The sequence below is a fragment of the Labeo rohita genome, chromosome 3 (assembly GCF_022985175.1).
Source record: "Labeo rohita strain BAU-BD-2019 chromosome 3, IGBB_LRoh.1.0, whole genome shotgun sequence".
NCBI classification, from domain to species: Eukaryota; Metazoa; Chordata; class Actinopteri; order Cypriniformes; family Cyprinidae; genus Labeo; species Labeo rohita.
In genome coordinates this window covers 38,390,299-38,410,841 of record NC_066871.1, presented here as the reverse complement: position 1 = coordinate 38,410,841, position 20,543 = coordinate 38,390,299, and the positions used below count along the sequence as shown (strand labels likewise).

The 20,543-nt window shown below is 37.3% G+C and overlaps 1 protein-coding gene and 2 long non-coding RNA genes across 3 annotated transcripts; 2 read left to right on the top strand and 1 right to left on the bottom strand.

The window, feature by feature from the left end:
• Positions 1–598: 598 nt before the first annotated feature.
• Positions 599–1,398, top strand: LOC127163438 (uncharacterized). Its single transcript, XR_007827487.1, has 3 exons — positions 599–697; positions 831–964; positions 1,300–1,398. It is a non-coding gene; the product is annotated as an uncharacterized LOC127163438 (long non-coding RNA).
• A 5,353-nt stretch (positions 1,399–6,751) lies between these two features.
• On the top strand, positions 6,752–8,233 carry LOC127163433 (uncharacterized). Its single transcript, XR_007827482.1, has 3 exons — positions 6,752–7,020; positions 7,765–7,866; positions 7,942–8,233. It is a non-coding gene; the product is annotated as an uncharacterized LOC127163433 (long non-coding RNA).
• An 809-nt stretch (positions 8,234–9,042) lies between these two features.
• On the bottom strand, positions 9,043–19,227 carry LOC127163397 (E3 ubiquitin-protein ligase TRIM35). Its single transcript, XM_051106611.1, has 8 exons — positions 18,550–19,227; positions 18,303–18,398; positions 16,263–16,493; positions 16,154–16,176; positions 15,953–16,071; positions 15,183–15,303; positions 13,496–13,921; positions 9,043–10,483 (listed from the first exon to the last, which is right to left on the bottom strand). Exons 1-8 carry the CDS (start codon positions 18,946–18,948, stop codon positions 10,450–10,452), a joined length of 1,449 nt encoding a protein of 482 aa, XP_050962568.1. The 5' UTR covers positions 18,949–19,227; the 3' UTR covers positions 9,043–10,449.
• Between the last annotated feature and the right edge of the window lie 1,316 nt (positions 19,228–20,543).

Sequence of the window (20,543 nt, the reverse complement as noted above, 5' to 3'; positions counted from 1 at the left end):
CATGCAGTCAGCCTATATGGGGCTGATTATGTTTGCTCATGTCTTACCCAGAATGCTTATGTCTTACCCAAGAGGGTCCCCTATTTGGATGACCAGACATGGCACTACCTGGGGACACATTCAGCACATGATTTCTAAATTGCCTAAAATAACCAGGTGTTGGTTGTTTTCACTGTGCTGATTGATTATTGTACGACATCAAAGTACTGCAAGAGCTATGCAGAGCAGAGCAGATGCTCCATCCTTTCGAATCATTTCTCGGTACTTTGTTGTCATGCAATGATCCATTGCCGCAGCACAAGCAACCAACCTGGTTAATTTAAGCAATATAGAAATCCTGTGCAGAATATGTCCCCAGAAAGCGGCACGTTTGGTCACCCTACCACATGATGGGAAGATCACTACCCCATATGTATTTCCCCATTCACAACCCATACAGTGATTACCCATGTGGGTACTACCTTGAGCCCATGTAGCCAACCTATAAAGGACTGATTGTGTATGCCCATATAGTTTGGCAAGAGGGCCCTACACGTCTTTCACTGTTCAGAACCCATACAAAGATTACTTATGTGGGTACTACCTTGGGCCCATGTAGGCAGCCCATATGGGATTGATTGTGTTTACCCATGTTCTACCCATATGGTTTGACCAAGAGGGCCCCATATGTGTTTCCCCATTCAGAACCCATATAGAGGTAGCCTTTGTGGTACTACCTTGGGCCCATGCAGGCAGCCTATATGAGACTAATTGTGTTTGCCCATGTTTTACCCATATGGTTTGAGCAAGAGGGCCCCATATGTGTTTCCCCGTTCAGAACCCATATAGAGGTAGCCTTTTTGGGTACTACCTTGGGCCCATGCAGGCAGCCTATATGGGACTGATTGTGTCTGCCCATTTTTTACCCATATGGTTTGACCAAGAGGGCCCCATATGTGTTTCCCCATTCAGAACCCATACAGAGGTAGCTTATGTGGGTACTACCTTGGGCCCATGCAGGCAGCCTATATGGGACTGATTGTGTTTGCCCATGTTTTACCCATATGGTTTGACCAAGAGGGCCCCATATGGGTTTCCCCATTCAGAACCCATATAGAGGTAGCCTTTGTGGGTACCTTGGGCCCATGTAGGCAGCCTATATGAGACTGATTGTGTTTGCCCATGTTTTTGGGCCCATGTTTCCCCATTCAGAACCCAGGCAGCCCCTATATGAGACTAATTGTGTTTGCCCATGTTTTACCCATATGGTTTGACCAAGAGGGCCCCATATGTGTTTCCCCATTCAGAACCCATATAGAGGTAGCCTTTGTGGGTACTACCTTGGGCCCATGTAGGCAGCCTATATGGGACTGATTGTGTCTGCCCATTTTTTACCCATATGGTTTGACCAAGAGGGCCCCATATGGGTTTCAGAACCCAAGGTCAGAACCCATATAGGAGCCTAGTAGACTTTGTGGCCCATTTTTTACCCATATGGTTTGGGCCCCATGTAGGCAGCCTAGCCTATGGGACTGATTGTGTCTGCCCATATTTGACCCATATGGTTTGACCAAGAGGGCCCCATATGTGTTTCCCCATTCTGAGCCCATATAGAGGTGGCCTATGTGGGTACTACCTTGGGCCAGTGTAGGTAGCCTATATGGGATTAATTGTGTTTGCCCATGTCTAACCCATTTGTTAAACCCATATGGGCCCCATTTGTGTTGCCCATTTCGAGCCCAAGCACTCATTTCCCATTTGTGACCCAACTAGGTCCCACATAGGGAGCCCATCTGTTTTTGCCCGTGTGGGACCTACTTAGCTGACCCAAGTGGGCCCCAGATAAGATGCCTATTTTGGGACCATGCCCACTTGGTACCCATGTAGACCCAGCAGAAACCATGTGGGCCCCACATATACATGTTGGCTTGATTTGAACATGCTTACATGTTTTACATGCTCCTTACCAAAGTCTTGAAGTGAATAGAATAGCAGTTGCTGGTAATATAAGTTTAAGCAGTGGTCAAAAACATTTCCAAAGCAGAGTGAAAGAAATCAGCAATCTAGTAATCTAATATTAAATCCTTCCTTCAGACCTACTTTGAATTCTTACACATTAAACAAGTGGCAAGAAGAATGTACTAACTAATGACACGTCCTAACAACAAATAGCAAGAAATGCATCCTAAAATTTCTAAAAGACTTGTAAAGGTGTACACCAACTGTAGTTAGGACATTTAAGACTGACACATGCATTTCTTCAGTTCATGTTCTGCATAGTTGTAACAGGCAGGACTCGTGGGAAGCGTGTAAAATCCAAGTGCAGGCTTTATTCAAACAGATCGTGGTTAATACAGGCAGGGTCGATATCCAAACAGACAGTGGCAACGAAGACAGAGCAATGGCGTAATCCTTCAAGCAGGCAGAAAGTCAAAACCAGAGAGAGCAGTCCAAAGTGACAAAAGAACAGAGCTGTGAAACTAGACAAAAACTATGGCAAAAGAACTTGACAAGACTATGGCAAAAACAAAGCAAAAACTATGACTATGAAACAAAACCGTGGTAAAGACAAAAACAGGGCAAAGGAAACAGGGAAAACCGCTTGGTAGAGTCCACATGAGCAAAACAATACTTCGCGAGGCCTGTTTGATGTAGGCCTCCTTTTATTGCCACCAAACAGGAAGTAACCAACGAAGCAGCAGAGGGAGCAGCAACAGTCAGTCAGTGGGAGAGGGCTCCCTCTGCTGGCATGGCGTTACAATAGTCTCCCTTTTCTCAAACGTATTTGTTGGTTTTTAATGCCAGCTGGTAACAATTTTACCTTAGTAAGCTTTCTTAAGGACTTGCTTCATAAGGTCTAACCAGAAAAAAAAGTACATTTTTTATCATCTGTACAATTAAAACATTTTGTATAATTTTAGTCTATTGTTTTAAATAGTGTTTTGAAAATCGACTCTATATAACACAGCATTATCTAACACAGTCAACAAACAGATATGCCTCTGTTTTTAAACCATTTTAGTAATTTTGGCTAATTGATCCAGATTATCAAATCTGTAACCACATTGAGAAAACAAAGCTTTTCAAAATTTTGCTTGGTGAGCAATTACTCTATGTCAGAGCTGTCCAGTTTCATATTTCTGGTTTAACATCTTTGATCACATTTCACATTTCTGGTCTAGGTTTCAGCTTTGGGTCCCTACATAACTTGGTTTCATTCATGTTTGATTCAGTGAATGAGAATATCTGAAATTATGTCTTCATCTTTAGCCACCACATTTTTTTTTTTTTTTACATCTTTGCTATACTATGTCTAGGGATGGACTTGCCTGTATTAAAAAAAATTATGATTCATATACTAGTTTATATATTAGTTAACATATATCGTAGTCGACATTTGAAGTGGATCAAAACCTTTCATCAAAGTTGTCCTAAAACTTAAATAAAACTTGTTTTTGTCTTATGACATCTTTGATTAACTTTTTTTTTCATCCACTTCAAATGTTGACTAAAAAACATTCCTATCTTATACCCCTGCTCATGACAGCATTTGTAGTTATCATTGAAAATGCAGCAAATGGAATTCCTTTGATTGTCAATCAGTTAAACTTGTGCTGTTGCATTAGATTTTCAGCCAGTGGTGGGATTCCGAGGCCTATAGTGTTGTTGTCTGTGACCTCTGTTGTTTGTCTACCTTCAGTCTGCCACCACTGAGAATGAATTGAATAGCAGGATGTTCTCTAAGTCTTTAGGAAAATTCTCAAGTGAAAGGTCCAACTTTTCCTGCATTGAATCAGCCTGTCTCCATGTTGACCCCTTAAAAGTGTCAACTTCCTCTTTCGAGAGAGAAGCTGAAGGTCTGATAACAGCAGTTTCACATTTTACTTTCATGAAGCAAGTTCTTCTTTTCAGAAAAAGAACAAGCAGTTTGTTAGAATATCAGTTCATAGAATCCCTGCACCCATTTCTCAACTCTGTGTTTCCTAACCCATCTAAGCCAATACATAAATCAAAATTGGGATATATTATGATTTATATATAGGCTCAGATGGGTTATCAAAGTTTATCCATGGCTCAAAATGTCATAATTTTCACAGAGTGATCCACAGGTGCATATTCCCAATCCTACTATTTATCTTTTTAAGAATTTATGCATCTATTGATTTATTTATTTCAAAATGTAAAAACTCCCTAAATCTCAGGATGACATTATTGATTTTATTCAACTCTCTTGATTTTTCTTTTCAAACATGCTTTTAATTCATCACCTTGAATAACAGTCACCTTTGATTAATATTTTAATTGCTAAAAGTTTCAACTTGAATTAAGGTCTTATTCAAGTGGTAGCACTAATATTTGGTGTAATTTCCCCCTGAATATAGTGATGGCTTCTGTCAAGAAGCTGGTATCATTGTCAAATCTCTAGCATCTGAGTGTACACAGGTCCAACACAGGATCATTAACACTAATTAAGAATGTTACTGTCCCAGTGATTTCAACACAAAACTTCAGTGAAAAAACTTTAGCACTTCTAATTCTAAGCTGAAGCTTACAAGACAAGTTGCTGTTTAAAGGAAGTTTTATTGACGACTTTGGGAGCACTCAGTCACAACAACTCAAAATTGCACTTTGGCTGATTTCATCAAACCTTAACCACTGCCCTCAATTGACAATGGAAAATGTCCTTTTAAATGTGATCACCTGTCAAAAGCCATCTTGTCCATATGCATCTGTTATTGCAACACACTAACTGAAGTGTTGGTACATTTTGATCTCAAAAGCATACAAATGCTAGGCCTGCATGGAAAAGGAAGGTTATGATTAACTTAAACATTTATTTCACATCAGTAAACCCTGCCTCCTTCAGTTTGATTGCCTATCTCTCTCCCTTTTTTTTTTAATTTAATTTTTACATTGATGAGTACTGTAATCAGTGCACCACAGAAGAACATGCTATATGTACATTTATTATCATTCAGTTTTATAGACCTATATTTATGTAGCAGCGGTCTGTTTGACATTCATGATGCTTATTTTAAAGTTTAATAGAGACACGCTTATGTTTATGACAAACTGTTATGAAATGCATAGTAAACAACTGAGTAAACAACTCTTGAGTTTATTGAACAGCACAAGCATCTGTCGGCATCTGACACGGTAAGCAGCCCAAGTAAATTCTACAAATATAACCCCTTTTAAAATACAACACAAATTGGGTTCATATTGATCTGTGGCCTCTCCATTTTTAAACTGTTTTCTGTTGTCAACTGTCATTTACATTTTAAGTCAGTTGCACAATTTCACCACTAGATGTCGGTAAAGTTGTCATTGAAGTCTACTTCTCCAACACTCTTAAATGATTTAAGTGTGCTGGAGAAGTTTACTTGTTGAGGCACAGAACGATTAACTAATTGTTAAGTAATATGTCATTGTGGATATGGTTTTAGAATTAGTTAGTTAGTCATGTGCCTCAACAAGTAAAGTCATAACAATGATATCTTTGCAAACCATTTGGTAATGATTAATTAAAGCAGACAACTGGAAGTTGAAGTACATAGCTTTGACCACTGTGGTAATTAACATATGAATTTACATCATTAGTTAATAAAATAAGTTATTAGGGAATTAATAAATTATGACACATTTAACTAATAACAATTTATTGATTACTTAATCTGTTGAATATAAGTTTTAAGACCCAATTTGACTTTTTTTGTAAATGTTGTATATTGTATAAAACTATTATACAAAAACACTATTGAACAATGATTATCTGTCTGAAATATTATATGCAGAACATTACTTTTAACAATTATCACTTCATCAGCCTCAAAATAACTAGGCTAGTCTTTATTACATAATATAACATACACTCTACTTGGCCTTTTTTCTGTCTTCCATGACATCTCAAAATACTCCTGGACACAAAAAATGACTGAATAAACCATCTTGCATTCGCTTCCCTCTGAAGAAGTTGAGTTGTTAACATGACATGTGTGCTCTCTTTCATGTCCGCATTCCCAACCCAGCACTGCTGGGTTACAGATTAAGAACAATTTTCAACCCAACATCTTTATGCAGCTGCCTCAACCCAGCATTTGGGTTGAAAAAACAACCCAGCATTTTTCAGAGAATCTCTATAATGTGACTATCAACATAATGCTTCATGCCACAATGCATGATGACATTACAAAACACACCTATGAATCCCAGCATGCATTGCAGCATCAAATTATGCAGCTGAATTGCCTCAGTGTTTTCTTTTATTCTTGTTATTTGCTTTTATTTATATTCAGAGTTGGTCTGTTTATTGGGATATTTTGTTGATTGTCATCATTGCTGAGATTCACACGCTGTTTCTTGTGTCTAATTAATACAGAAATGCAAACATTTTCATTGTACAGCACATTTATAAAGCAATCTCATTGTCAGGACACCACTGGAACTTCTACTGTAATAACAGAGCTACTATCAATAACATGAAATTACTGCACTGATCAGTTATAGCTGAAAACAACAAGCACTGCATGACTGAATCCAGATATGAGGCATGTATAACATGAGCAAAGAGCCTAAGGGGAACCAAACAGTTAAGAATATGCATACGTGCAGTTTCATATCCTAAAGCAGAGATTATAAGAAAATTTAAATGTCTCTGATTGGGTTATGGAATAAGAGGTGGTTAAAGGTGCCATGACAGTGGCATTTAAATATTTAATAATTTTACAAGACTGCTGATTTAAAAAACATAAAACGTTTGTACTGTGCATTCTAGCTATAACTTTTTAGAAGCAATGCACTTTTGTATTTTTATTTGATTTGGATTATTTATTTAATTTGTGTGATATAAAAAAAGAACCACTTCCTCATCTGTTGGTTTAAATACTGCTGCTTTCATCTGGCTTTATGCCTTTTCCAGTCTCCTCTCGTCATTGACCCTGAGCGCCTGAAGAACCTCACAAAAAGACAACAATAATCCCAGCTCATTAGGTGGGTAAAGTAAAAGGTGAATATAACAAGGACATCAGTGAAACATCACAGGTATGATACATTTTCCCTTCCTCTTAAAGGTTTTAGTTTGTCTTTGGTTACTGTTATGTTTTATTGTTTTTATTACTATTCATTTTACTTTCAAATTGTTTTGCAATCTAGCAGAAAATTTGAATGTAAAACATTTTTAGCATGCAAGTCTATGCACATATTCCTGCTGATTGTAATGTTGAGTGAGAGGCGAGAGGCGAGCGGATCCATTCGCGAGCTTCTATTAATGGGACGAGACAGAGACATAGTCGACAACAGGCAGGGTCAGAACAGTAGCAAACAGGTGTAACACAGGCAAGACGTAGAGAGAGTCGTAAAGCAGGCGTGGGTCAAACAACGGCGAACATAATCCATAAAGGGGTGAAGCGAGGGGAATAATCCGTAAACACGAGCGAGAGTCCAGTAGGCAGGCGGCGAGACAGACGAGAACGAGAAGACCAGGCGAGAGAACCAAACACGGGAAAATGGAAACTAGGAAACAATAGCCACAACGACAAATCACAACAACAATACTCCGTGGCTTGCAAGAGGGAAGGGGCTTTTATAGCGCTTCTGGCTGGCCACAGGTGTATGGCGCAATCAATGATGGGACATGCAGTCCGGGGTGTAGTGCAACAGTCTGTGTGTAATAATGGAGCGAGAGCAACATCTGGTGGTGAGCGGTCCGCAGAACACCGACCAGATTCGTAACACTGATAGTTGATGTATTGGTGAAACGCTGTTGTGTTTCTCATTGTCTTTCAGCACCTGCTCTTCACTAGATCTACTGGATCATCTGAGTGATTTGACTGAATCAAAATGCTGCTGATGATTGAAGCTCTTCTTCTCATTTCAGCCACTCTACAGGTGAGCTTGTGTTCTAGTAAGAATATTACATATATGAATACTGATGAATGATCATTATAATGCCTGTTGCTGCAGGATCGAGCAGCTGTTGCTGATGAACAGATATTTCCATTGGATATGGCTCTGAATTCTGTTGATGACCTTTATGTGGGTTGCAAAAAGAACATGGCCTGTCTGGTGGAGAAGGTATTGCTAAAGAAGGAACTCAGTAACACACATAAATTCAGAAGGGCTTGGCAGGAAGCTGTAGAGAATCATAAGCCTCCAGGAGATAACTTGAAAAAGATTCATACGATTGCCATTTATGTGTACACTAAATCAACTTCTAAAGTATATCAGGGTTTGAATGATGCTGTTTGTAGTGATATATATGAGGTGTTTAAAGTTACTGAAGTCAAGACAAGAACTGTTCAGAAAGATCTCTGGTGTGAAACTGTGTTTGTGTTGGAAAGTACTGGAGTAAAAAGTGACTTGAACTGTGATCTGTTCAAGACACCAATGAATATAAAAATGAAATCAATGAGACCCAAAAATAAATTCTTGCATGCTGATTTACATGAGTTGCAATAGTTCCACACAAATCAATTAACTACCTACAAACAAATAATTTAGCATTCTTTGTCAGAAAATATGATTTGTTGTATAATTTTTAAATGAAGGATTTAAAGATCAAATTTTTTTGGCAGCAGCCTTCAAGAGAGCAAACATACATCTGTGTTGCACTTCACATTTTCTCTCTCTCTATCTAATCATTTAACATAAATTCATTTAATACTTGTAATGTTTATATTATTTTTCTATTGCTGTTTAATATTAAGTTGTGTGATGTGTCTTCACAAGTAAGTTTCTTGCAAAGAAAGACCAGTCAGTATCTAAAATGTCTAAACATTGTTTTCAGTCTCATAAGATGATGTTGTAAAGCAGCAATTTTCTTTAGCTTTGGTATAATAAAACTTGTTGAATGCAACTAGATTATTCAGTGACCGTGACCATTTTGACTTCTGCTTCCTGTTCTTTTCCCTCTGTCTGTCTCTTACTCTGATAGAAGGTTTGATCACTACACTGTTAAAAACACATTTTACAGAGAAAATGTGGTATAATTGAAAATAATTTACCATTTTTATTTGAACTCTGAAATTAAAATAATTCAAATTTACATTTCCTCAGATAAACTGAAACAACAACAACAAAAAATGTAAACAATAATCATAAATGTCCCTTAAAAATCCAGCAGTGTTGTAGTCAGAGTGCTGATGATACAGTGTCCTGATAAGAATAATATCTGAAATGTGGAGTCTGATATCGTCAGTTTAACACCAGCCTGATTCACCTCAGAACGGATCCAATCATCACAAGAGACTCCAGCATAACAACTGACAGAAGAGAGTCACAAGGCTGTCTGGACTGATCTAAGTCTGTGAGGATGAGGATGATGATGATGACGGTGAAGGACAGACTGAAACAAGACTGAAATGAGACACAAATCACACACTTTTCAATCATGATTAGAGTTTAAATAGAAAATTTGTTCTTTTCAAACTGGCCACAAAATCATAAAAGGTAACAGTTTAGAATACTGTTCTGTCATTAGTGAATAACCCAGCTGGCTTAAAATTTTAAGTTGATTCAACTCGAATATATCACTTAGCATATATTGTCACTTAGCATAATTTAACATTTCAAGTTGAATAAACATTTTTTGAGTTGACTGAACTTAACATTTTAAGGCAGCTAGTTTACAAATTATTTTAAGATGACTCAACAAATTGTTTTTTACAGTGTAACTTGTGCATCCATTAGTGAATAACTACACAGGAACAAATGACAAATGCACTATTAACATTATAGTACTACTGACTAACAAGAAATTCTGATTAAAGAAACAGTAAGTAATAGTGTTTAGTTGAAAGTGGTAGTTCACTATTAGCTAATCAGTAACTAAATTTTTTTCATATCTCTCAAAAACCTACTAATAACCACTATATACAGGTTTATAATTAATGTTAATGATGCATAATGTATAATTAATTCTAAAGTAAAGATCATGTAACCCACTAGTAATAACTCGGGTAATACCAAACCTTCCGAAGGAATTACTATTTATTTGGATAATTATTCTAAGGTGAAGATCATGATAACTCTCTAGTAATGACTGGAATCATTGTAAGCTATTGAGGTATATGTAAGGTTATGGATAGTAATGATAGTAATGATAGTAATGCTACCACATCCTTCTGGTGTTGTGGAATAAAAAACATTATAATGTTCTCAACAGGTTTAGAAACGCTTCCCATTGCAAGTCATTACAAAGGAAGTTTAGCTTTAGGCGTTTTAATAATTTAGACATGTTTATTGTAAGTTAGCTAACAGTAGGCTACCTGTTGCCATCAGAGCAAGTGTAATTGCTGCATTCATTTGTGCTTTTAAGTCAAAATGTGAAAACAACATGGACACCAATGTTACTACATAGATGTTGGATTTGTATTATCAGACATCTGCTTTCTGATTAGGTCCGGTACACCAGGTTTCAGTACCCAACACTACCGATGATCATTTCATATAAGCCCTTTTTCATCTTCCAAGCTAGCTTGCTGCAGTCAGCATGCATGCGCAAGTCCTGGCGATTAGGAAAATAGGAGTTGAGACAACAAAAATAATGCTGTAAAAAGCTAATTTTATGCATAGTAAATGTAATATTATTACTGAAGTCTTAGTATCTTAGTAAGACTATAAATTGTAACAAAGAAAATGCATTTTTTTAAAAGGCTGCTTTGAAACGATATGTATTGTTAAAGCACTATACAAATAAACAAGATTTATATACTTCAAGGGTTAGTTCACTGCAAAATGAAAATTATGTCATCAATTGCACAGCTTCATGTCATTCCAAACCTATAAGACTTTTGTTCATTTTCAGAAAACAAATGAAGATATTTTTTTGAAGATTTACGTTTCTCCATTGAAAGTCTATTCACCCGAAACTTTAACCCTTCAAAACATTCATAAACAGATCATAAAATAAATCTATATAAACCAAGATATTTAAAGTCTTCTGAAGGGACACAATGGCTTTAATGATGAACAGATTTAATATACGTTTAATATATAGTTTTATTCACATATAACCTCTAAAAAATAAAGATGTATACATGGCTGGTGCAATGATTAATATTTCAGGTTTAACAGAATAAATACCGCTGACGGTGCATTGTTAAATTTGATGAAATGAATAAATATTGACAGCTGTTTGGTGGATTTGCTGATAGGGTTTAATCCAGATCAAAACCAAGATTAGATTGTGTGATCTAATTCGAATTCAGAATCCTTTTTTTCTTTTGAGCAACCCATCCTCAATATTTGATCCAATCCGATGGTCAAAATCCAATCAGATTACTTTCGAATAACTGGCCCCAACAGATTTAAAAATTAAAATCACCTTAACCAGAACTGATAGTCCTCTCTGTATTAATCAAGTGTTCTTGCCCGTACTGAACCGTGGTGAGGCGTAACTGCATCAACTGAATAAGTGGAAGAAATATACAGAGGGAGTGAAGGGGACAAAAACTTTAGTTCTTGCTCCTAAACTGCACACCCCCACATTGACAATGCTTTGGGGTCTAAAGTCAGTGGCCACACTTCTTTCCAAATTTTGTGTTTTATGCTTAGTTCCTTCAAAAATGCAGTAGGTGTGTTTGTGTGCAAGTATATGAGCACTCCGAAATTAGTTTAAAATTCATTTTCAGTACAAACAAACCTTGTCAAGACTTGTCAAGAACCAAGAACCTGCTGAGTTTACACTTTCAAAACTCATACTACAGTATTCAGGACGGAAAGGTCATTGTGGTATTTTTCACCCCATTTGTATGAATCTTAACTTACAGTGGGTACGGAAAGTATTCAGACCCCCTTAAATTTTTCACTCTTTGTTATATTGCAGCCATTTGCTAAAATCATTTAAGTTCATTTTTTCCCCTCATTAATGTACACACAGCACCCCATATTGACAGAAAAACACAGAATTGTTGACATTTTTGCAGATTTATTAAAAAAGAAAAACTGAAATATCATATGGTCCTAAGTATTCAGACCCTTTGCTGTGACACTCATATATTTAACTCAGGTGCTGTCCATTTCTTCTGATCATCCTTGAGATGGTTCTACACCTTCATTTGAGTCCAGCTGAGTTTGATTATACTGATCGGACTTGATTAGGAAAGCCACACACCTGTCTATATAAGACCTTACAGCTCACAGTGCATGTCAGAGCAAATGAGAATCATGAGGTCAAAGGAACTGCCTGAAGAGCTCAGAGACAGAATTGTGGCAAGGCACAGATCTGGCCAAGGTTACAAAAAAATTTCGACTGCACTTAAGGTTCCTAAGAGCACAGTGGCCTCCATAATCCTTAAATGGAAGACGTTTGGGACGACCAGAACCCTTCTTAGAGCTGGCCGTCCGGCCAAACTGAGCTATCGGGGGAGAGGAGCCTTGGTGAGAGAGGTAAAGAAGAGCCCAAAGATCACTGTGGCTGAGCTCCAGAGATGCAGTCGGGAGATGGGAGAAAGTTGTAGAAAGTCAACCATCACTGCAGCGCTCCACCAGTCGGGGCTTTATGGCAGAGTGGCCCAACGGAAGCCTCTCCTCAGTGCAAGACACATGAAAGCCCGCATGGAGTTTGCTAAAAAACACCTGAAGGACTCCAAGATGGTGAGAAATAAGATTCTCTGGTCTGATGAGACCAAGATAGAACTTTTTGGCCTTAATTCTAAGCAGTATGTGTGGAGAAAACCAGGCACTGCTCATCACCTGTCCAATACAGTCCCAACAGTGAAGCATGGTGGTGGCAGCATCATGCTGTGGGGGTGTTTTTCAGCTGCAGGGACAGGACGACTGGTTGCAATCGAGGGAAAGGTGAATGCGGCCAAGTACAGGGATATCCTGGACGAAAACCTTCTCCAGAATGTTCAGGACCTCAGACTGGGCCGAAGGTTTACCTTCCAACAAGACAATGACCCTAAGCACACAGCTAAAATAGCGAAGGAGTGGCTTCACAACAACTCTGTGACTGTTCTTGAATGGCCCAGCCAGAGCCCTGACTTAAACCCAATTGAGCATCTCTGGAGAGACCTAAAAATGGCTGTCCACCAACGTTTACCATCCAGCCTGACAGAACTGGAGAGGATCTGCAAGGAGGAATGGCAGAGGATCCCCAAATCCAGGTGTGAAAAACTTGTTGCATCTTTCCCAAAAAGACTCATGGCTGTATTAGATCAAAAGGGTGCTTCTACTAAATACTGAGCAAAGGGTCTGAATACTTAGGACCATGTGATATTTCAGTTTTTCTTTTTTAATAAATCTGCAAAAATGTCAACAATTCTGTGTTTTTCTGTCAATATGGGGTGCTGTGTGTACATTAATGAGGAAAAAAATGAACTTAAATGATTTTAGCAAATGGCTGCAATATAACAAAGAGTGAAAAATTTAAGGGGGTCTGAATACTTTCCGTACCCACTGTATATCTCTATCAGTACCTAACCACACCAGTAGGTTGTGCTTGAGCAGTATGTTCCCTTTTCATCCCTGTTTAAAGACTTTTTAAAATGCAAAAAATTTATTTTTTTCCTCTCACAGATTCAGCTCATTAGCGATTTTGGAGGCGATGTTCTTGAAGGCAATGGATGTTCCTGATATCCTTTTAAAGCGCACGCCGTTGAGTGATAAGCGGGGCAGCTTGCACACCTCCATCTCCCACTGCACAAAGTCATCATGGGCAGGGTTGCCGGCCATGCACAACAGCACATAGCGCTCACGCAGCTCATACTCGCAGCTGTTGGCATCGAGAACCTTCCGAATCTCCTTCATCATCTTGCCTGGCTCCATGGAAGATGTGGTCTTCATGCTCCAGCTGAAGCGTAGTGAGTGAGGCTTGTCTGTAAGTAAGGACATGGTAGTGGATGGACGAGTCCTACTCCCCAGGGAAAAAGAGGAGTCTTTGTTGTTGTCTTCCAGGCAGATGCTGGTCTTTTCTGTCTTCTCTGTGCTGTGGAGCATAGATCTGGAGAGAGAGGGATGCACAGAGAAAGGTAAAGTTGGGGGAGGTTGAGAGAAGAATGTTGTTGGGGTGACTGAGGACAGAAAGAGCGAAATGGGAGAGCAAAGAGGATGTAGGAAAGTACGTGGGAGAAAAGTGAGAAATTGTTGAGAGACAAAAAAGAAGAGTTGAGGGAAATTGAGGAAAGGAGCACACATGCATATGTTTGCAAATGTGTGTTATGAAAATGCTTGAAACAGACAAAGGCTTTCACTCTGAAGGCATTTTTGTGTCTGCTGAGCTTAGGATATGAAATCACACCTCACATGCTGAAACTGGATGTTTTATTGACTCTCAACCTTTAATATGACAGCTAAGGAAAGCCTGACCTTGTTAGTGTGACTTTGAGGTTTTTAAAAACTATTTTATCTTAAGAAGACTGCCACTAACTATGATTTTGATTTGTTCAAATTGGCCATCATTTTAACTAAAGTATTTGTATCAATATTGTGTGCCTTTTGCCCCATGCTGGTGAGGCTTTTACACTGTGTGTGGGGTAAAAGGCCTTGCCTTGAGATTTTTAAGAAAAAAAAAACAAACTACTTTTATGATTTATTTTCACACAAAATCTGTTGCTCCATAAATGTTTAATACAAACATATGTATTTTTCTGCAATCATACACCTTGGGCACATTGAAAAGCACTTTTTTTGTTAGTGTGTGCCTTTAGCCCCGTTGTACCCTAAAAAATGTAATTTATATTATTATTATTTTTTTTTTTAGAAAATGGCTGATCATTTTGCTAGCTAAGACCCTTATTCCTTGGCTGGGATCATTTAGGGCCATTTGAAGCTGCATTTAAACTGCATTTTGGAAGTTCAAACTTGTTTTTCTCCAAAAACATAATTTCTTTACGACTGAACAAAGAAAGACATGGTGAGTACATTATCTGTAAATTTTTATATGAAAGTGAACTACTCCTTTAAGTTAGAGCTCTGTGATAGGATGCTAGTCACAACTGAGCAAACAAGATCCTACTCACAGTGTTGGGGATAGCTAGTTTTAAAAGTATTGCATTACAATAATGTGTTACTCCCTAAAAACTATTTGGTCCGCCCCTAAAAAGGGTCATTATTGATATTACCTGAGCAGTTGAAGTAAATACAACCCCCCGCCCCCATCATCTTTGCCCAGTAATAATAAAAAGCAAGAGAATTAAGCCAGAGAAAAAGAACAAAGTAGCCTTTTTTTGTAAATAAAACATAAACCCGGAGCATAAGCACACCTGTCAAATCTCTCTGGATTATCAGGAAGCTGCTGATCATTCCCACTGCATCTCAAGCTGGTAATATCATCAGACAGGACGAGATCTGGACTTGCAGCGTTTGGATCCAGAATTACATGACCTGATGAGACATAATCAATATTTAGTTTTGGTGTAGTAGCTTATCTAGTTATTCTATATTAAAATACAAAGCGCTAACAATGCGTCTGAACACACCTCGTATTCAGACCAGCACACCCATGGGCACACAAAAGGGACGCAAATGCATTTGCTGTTTAAAAAACATGGTGCAGAATGTGAAAATGATAACTGTGTTGGGCTGAAACTAGCAATACACACTTGCGTCACGCCTGGAGCCGCATTGCGCTGAGTGTATGATACGGCCCTTAAAGACTTTGCAGTTGAAGAACACGCACTACCAGCACAGTGTAATGGTATGTTCATACCAAACGCAAATGTAATTATTTGCGTGAGAAGATTACATACAAAGTCAATGAAATGATGAGAATAGAGGCAAATTCGCACGGGGTGACGTGATTGAAGTGAATCACGGCACGGCAAACAAGTTGCGCATTTCACATCATACACGTCACCCAGTTGAAAAAATCCTTGCATTCTTGCGCAAGCCAATCAGTGAAGAACTTATTGACACGTCAGCTGTTACTGATTTTCTGCATAATATACTTGCACAACAAGGGTGGCACTGGCCACCCATGGCCACCACATAGATATGACCCTGGTGGATGAGCACAGATCTTCTCCAGACTCACTGTTTTGGAAACTGTCCTGCATCTTCTTGGAGACTCTGAAAGGCAGGTTGTTTAAGTAACGCGGCACATGAATCAAAGCTCCAGAAGGCGTCTGTGGATCTGGCTGTGAGATCTGGACTCTGGAAGAACATTCAGGAGTCAGAACTGCAGTGGATTTGGCTTCAGAAACAGAGAGACCAGAGACACAGGCAGATCACTCACCTTTCCATTGAGACTGGAAACTCCTGCAGAACAAACACACCATTGATCATCAACAACTCAATCAATCAATCAATCAATCAATCCATCCATCCATGATCTGAAAGCAGACCTTTAGAAAACTGATGTCATTGGCTTTCATCATCTCCTCCGTGTTTTTGATTGTGTGTGAAAGAGCTGAGATGTGTCTGTTGATCTCCTCCAGCTTCTCCTTCATCATCTGCTTCTTCTGCTCCTCTTCCTCCCTCAGTGCAGTGATTGTAGCTTCTTCTTCATCTCTGAGAAACTGATGAAGCTTCTCAAACTGCTGTTTAATCTGACACTCTGTGTGCTCAACTTGAGACTGAAATCAAATCACAATTGCTTCAATCTATAGGCACTTAGCATCCATGGAAAAAGATAAAAAAAGACAAGATAAGATTCTCTATTAAATTTAAACAATCAAAAAATCAATTGAGAGAACCTCTCTGAGATCTCATATCATCTCCCTGCAGGTTGCAATACATACAAATATCATCTGTTGAAATCATTATGTGTCGGTTATTTGGTTTTATTTTTAAAAAAGGAGTGTTATGAATAGATTCAGATGTGAATGTCCGGTTTTAAAAAAATCTGATAATCAATAAACAACCTGTGTTTTTTTTTGTTTTGTTTTGTTTTTTGTTTATTGATTGCCATTTGTATAACCACATTTTAACTATAAATACCATGGTTAATTTTCATAAGGGTATCTGCAATCCATGTTTCTCATCACAGGGCACAAAAAACTGGGTGGAGGGTGAACCAGTTCCAGGGTAAGTGCAATTAAAATCTTGCAGATTATGTGTAATGACCCACAGAGAGCTCTGAAATTAGATTAATACAGCATTTCATAAAATGTAGAAATTAGATCAATGAACATGTTATATCTTTATAGCTAAAATATTAAGCCAGGGTTACATGTAGTGTAAAAAAACACAGAAATCATCTTTTTTGTTTTCATGTTTATTTACTGTGCACCTCTAACACACATTTTACTTGCTGATTAACTAACGTTCATTTATCGATCTCTTCATTGAATAATTACTTGTGATTATTATAGATATGAGAGTAAATATGATTTCGGAGAGATTACATATTGATGGACAAATTTAATGTTATTTATTCATGAAGAGTGAGTGGCTAAACGTAGGTTAGTTAATTACTTTCTGAACTTTCTAGTAGTAGATGTTCTGTCTCCGTAACTGTAAATACACATAAATTTCATCAGCCTCTTAACAAAACAATACTGTTTTAAATGGCTTGATATGATACATCCATATGTGATACTAGCATAGGAGCTGCACGTACAAGAAATATCAATCAATGAATCATTTAATTAATTTTATGAATGCTAGAACTAATGAATCAAAATCTATTTTTCTGTGAAAACAGACTAAAAATAATGAGGTTTAAATTTTAAAAAAATTTTTTACATGACATTTCCAACATGATTATGGAATGAATGAAGTCACAGATGCACATCCCAGAACTAGTGCAAGACAAGCATTTGTGGTGTATATATATATATATATATATATATATATATATATATATTTTACATGACATTTCCAACATGATTATGGAATGAATGAAGTCACAGATGCACATCCCAGAACTAGTGCAAGATAAGCATTTGTGGTGTTGTTTATTTTTTTTTTTTTTTTTTTTTTTTTTTTTTTTGTTGTTGTTGTTTTTTTTTTTTTTTTTGTTTGTTTTTTTGAAATGACACATTGTTTCGCTAGATAAGACCCTTATTCCTCAGCTGGGATTGTTTAGAGCCCTTTGAAGCTGCATTGAAGCTCCAAACCATTAAACCTTAATTTCTGTTTGACTGAAGAATGAAATACATTAACATCTTGGATAACATGGGGATGAGTAAACTATCAGGATTTTTCTTTTTACTTTTCTTTTTTTTTTTTTTTTTTTTTTTTTTTTTTTTTTGTGAAGTGAACTACTTCTTTAATAGGAATGAAGTATTTTCCAAAAGTGACAGGAGCATATCTTTCCAGTTATAATAGATGCAATTCCAGAGCATTTTATAGAGCAAACATTTTAAGACAATAGAAGATATTTCAGCTGAATTTATTTTTCAGTTTTTATAATTGAACATGTAAGATGAATCAGTACTCACCTTCATGTGTTGAACTGTTTTCTCAAATTCTCCTTTAATGTTTTTATAGCATTCAAGTTTCTCTTGTAAGGACTTTAGTGCTATATTGAGCTCCTCCTATAATTTAAAGTCAGAATCAATAAGAAACCAGAGACTTATGCTATACGTTCATGTAGCTATACATACAAGCACAAACAAAATAGTACTGAGGAGTTGTCTATAATATTTACAAATAGTGTAAGTTTCCAGACAGATAAATCTGTCTTACCTTATATGTTGAAACGGCTTCACTGATGGGTCTGAATTTGTGATTTTCATGTTTCTGTGAATCTCTGCACACTAAACACAGCAGCTGTTTGTCCTCCAGACAGAAGAGTTTGAGTTTCTCACTGTGTAAACTACAGATCTCCTCAGATGCTGATGAACGCCTCTCATTTCTCTCCAGGAATGACTCACACAAGTTCTTTAACACACGATTACATGGAGGATCACATTTTGAGGATCTTCTCCTGCAGACAGGACACCCCTGAGTTTCCTTAATTCCCCAGAACTGTTGAAGACACTCCTTACAGAAACTGTGACTACATGATAAAACAACAGGATCCTTGAAGATTTCACAGCACACAGGACAAGAAAGCTCTTCTGCAGAAACATTTAGTGAAGCCATATTTAATGTTTGAGCTCCAGTGATCTTTACTTCACTGTCTGAACAATGGGAAAAATATATATATCTTAAAAGTCCTTCAAAGTCTTTCTCAAAGTCTTTGATTGTTCTTTGGTTTTGTCGGTATACAGAAAGTAGAAATAACAAGTCAGTCTCTTCCTAGTAAGTGTTGTAAGAGGGTGGAGTTTCTGATAATCTTTGGGTGTGTTAAAACAGGTCAAAGAACAACAGGTTTTCTTCAGGCTAATTTAAAAAGAAAAATGCATTCAGTGCACTTGTAGAAATAACTATTCAAGCCAAAATGAACAGTTACAAGATAAACCATTACTTGACTATAAAATACCCAATGCTTAATATCCAAATCCATTAAGTAAACTGCAAAAAAGGCTTATCTTACCTAGTATTTTTGTCTTGTTTATAATCAAAATATCTAAATTAAGATGTATTTCCTAGAATGAAATTAAATGCATTTTGCTTAAAACAAGTAATATCATCTGCCAGTGGGGTAAGTAAAACATTCATTCATATTTTACTTAACCTACTAGCAGATAATTTTACTTAAGCAAACTTATTTTTTCCCCTGTAAACAAGACTAACTATATTATGTCAATGCTTATCTAGTAAATGCATCTTAATTTAAGAATTTTTTTAGATATTTTGCCAAGAAACAAGACAAAAATACTAGTTAAGATAAGCCTTTTTTGTAGTGTAGCTTTTTACTAGTTACTTCAGATCTGATTCAAAACAAGCAAGATGATGATGGTGAATCAATGAAGCAGGTAAGGCAATGTGAAAAAACAGACAGAATGTTTTCAGCCAAAGAAAGATTAGTTATTAGCAGAATAAATAAGATGTGAATACAAACAAGAACCAAAAACATGTCTTGCACATAGACAAATATAGCCTGTAACAAAATGAATCATCATCCCAGATAGCACACGCACGTCTGCAAGATGTCTGTTAAAGATCACTTGATCTGGAAAGCATCTGCTGTGTACAAACATCTGAAAGACATCTGTAAGATGTCAGTTTTACATCCATTCTAAATCATAAACATCTTAAAGACATCTAATATATGTCTATTTGACATCTGATATGAAACGTCCTATAGACCAGGAGTTTTGCAGGGCAGGGGGGGGCCTCCAGGACAGGTTTGAAAACCCCTGCTATAGACGTATTGCAAGTGAGCAAACACTAAAAAATACATCTTAAATCCAGACATCAGATAGATGTCTGCCAGAGTTTGTACACAGCAGATGCTTTCCAGATCAAGTGATCTTTAACAGACATCTTACAGCTGTGCATGTGCTATCTGGGATGTGAAGAAATGCATGAGTCGCACAAAACAGTGTAAAATACATGGATTTGATTATGATGAGGAACCACAGAGACGAAAGCGACTGACAAAGTCAATGAGAAGTACTGAAACCCTTAAGGTAAACAACCACATCCTTATTGTAAATCTAAACACAGGTGCAGATTGTAATGTCATATGCGATACCTAGACGCTTTAAGCATAATTGCAATTACATGGGATAATTGTGATGCATAGTGACATATTTCGGCCACAAGATGTCTCCATTGAGTCAGCAATTCCT

What these genes read in the sequence shown, in the direction of transcription:
- LOC127163397 (XM_051106611.1), bottom strand. Translation starts at nt 18,948, where the DNA reads ATGGCTTCACTAAATGTTTCTGCAGAAGAGCTTTCTTGTCCTGTGTGC. An exon ending in TTTCCAGTCTCAATGGAAAG is followed by an intron (nt 16,072 to 16,153) that starts GTGAGTGATCTG and finishes ATGTTCTTCCAG; the next exon opens with AGTCCAGATCTCACAGCCAG. An exon ending in AATCCAGAGAGATTTGACAG is followed by an intron (nt 13,922 to 15,182) that starts GTGTGCTTATGC and finishes CTCTCTCTCCAG; the next exon opens with ATCTATGCTCCACAGCACAG.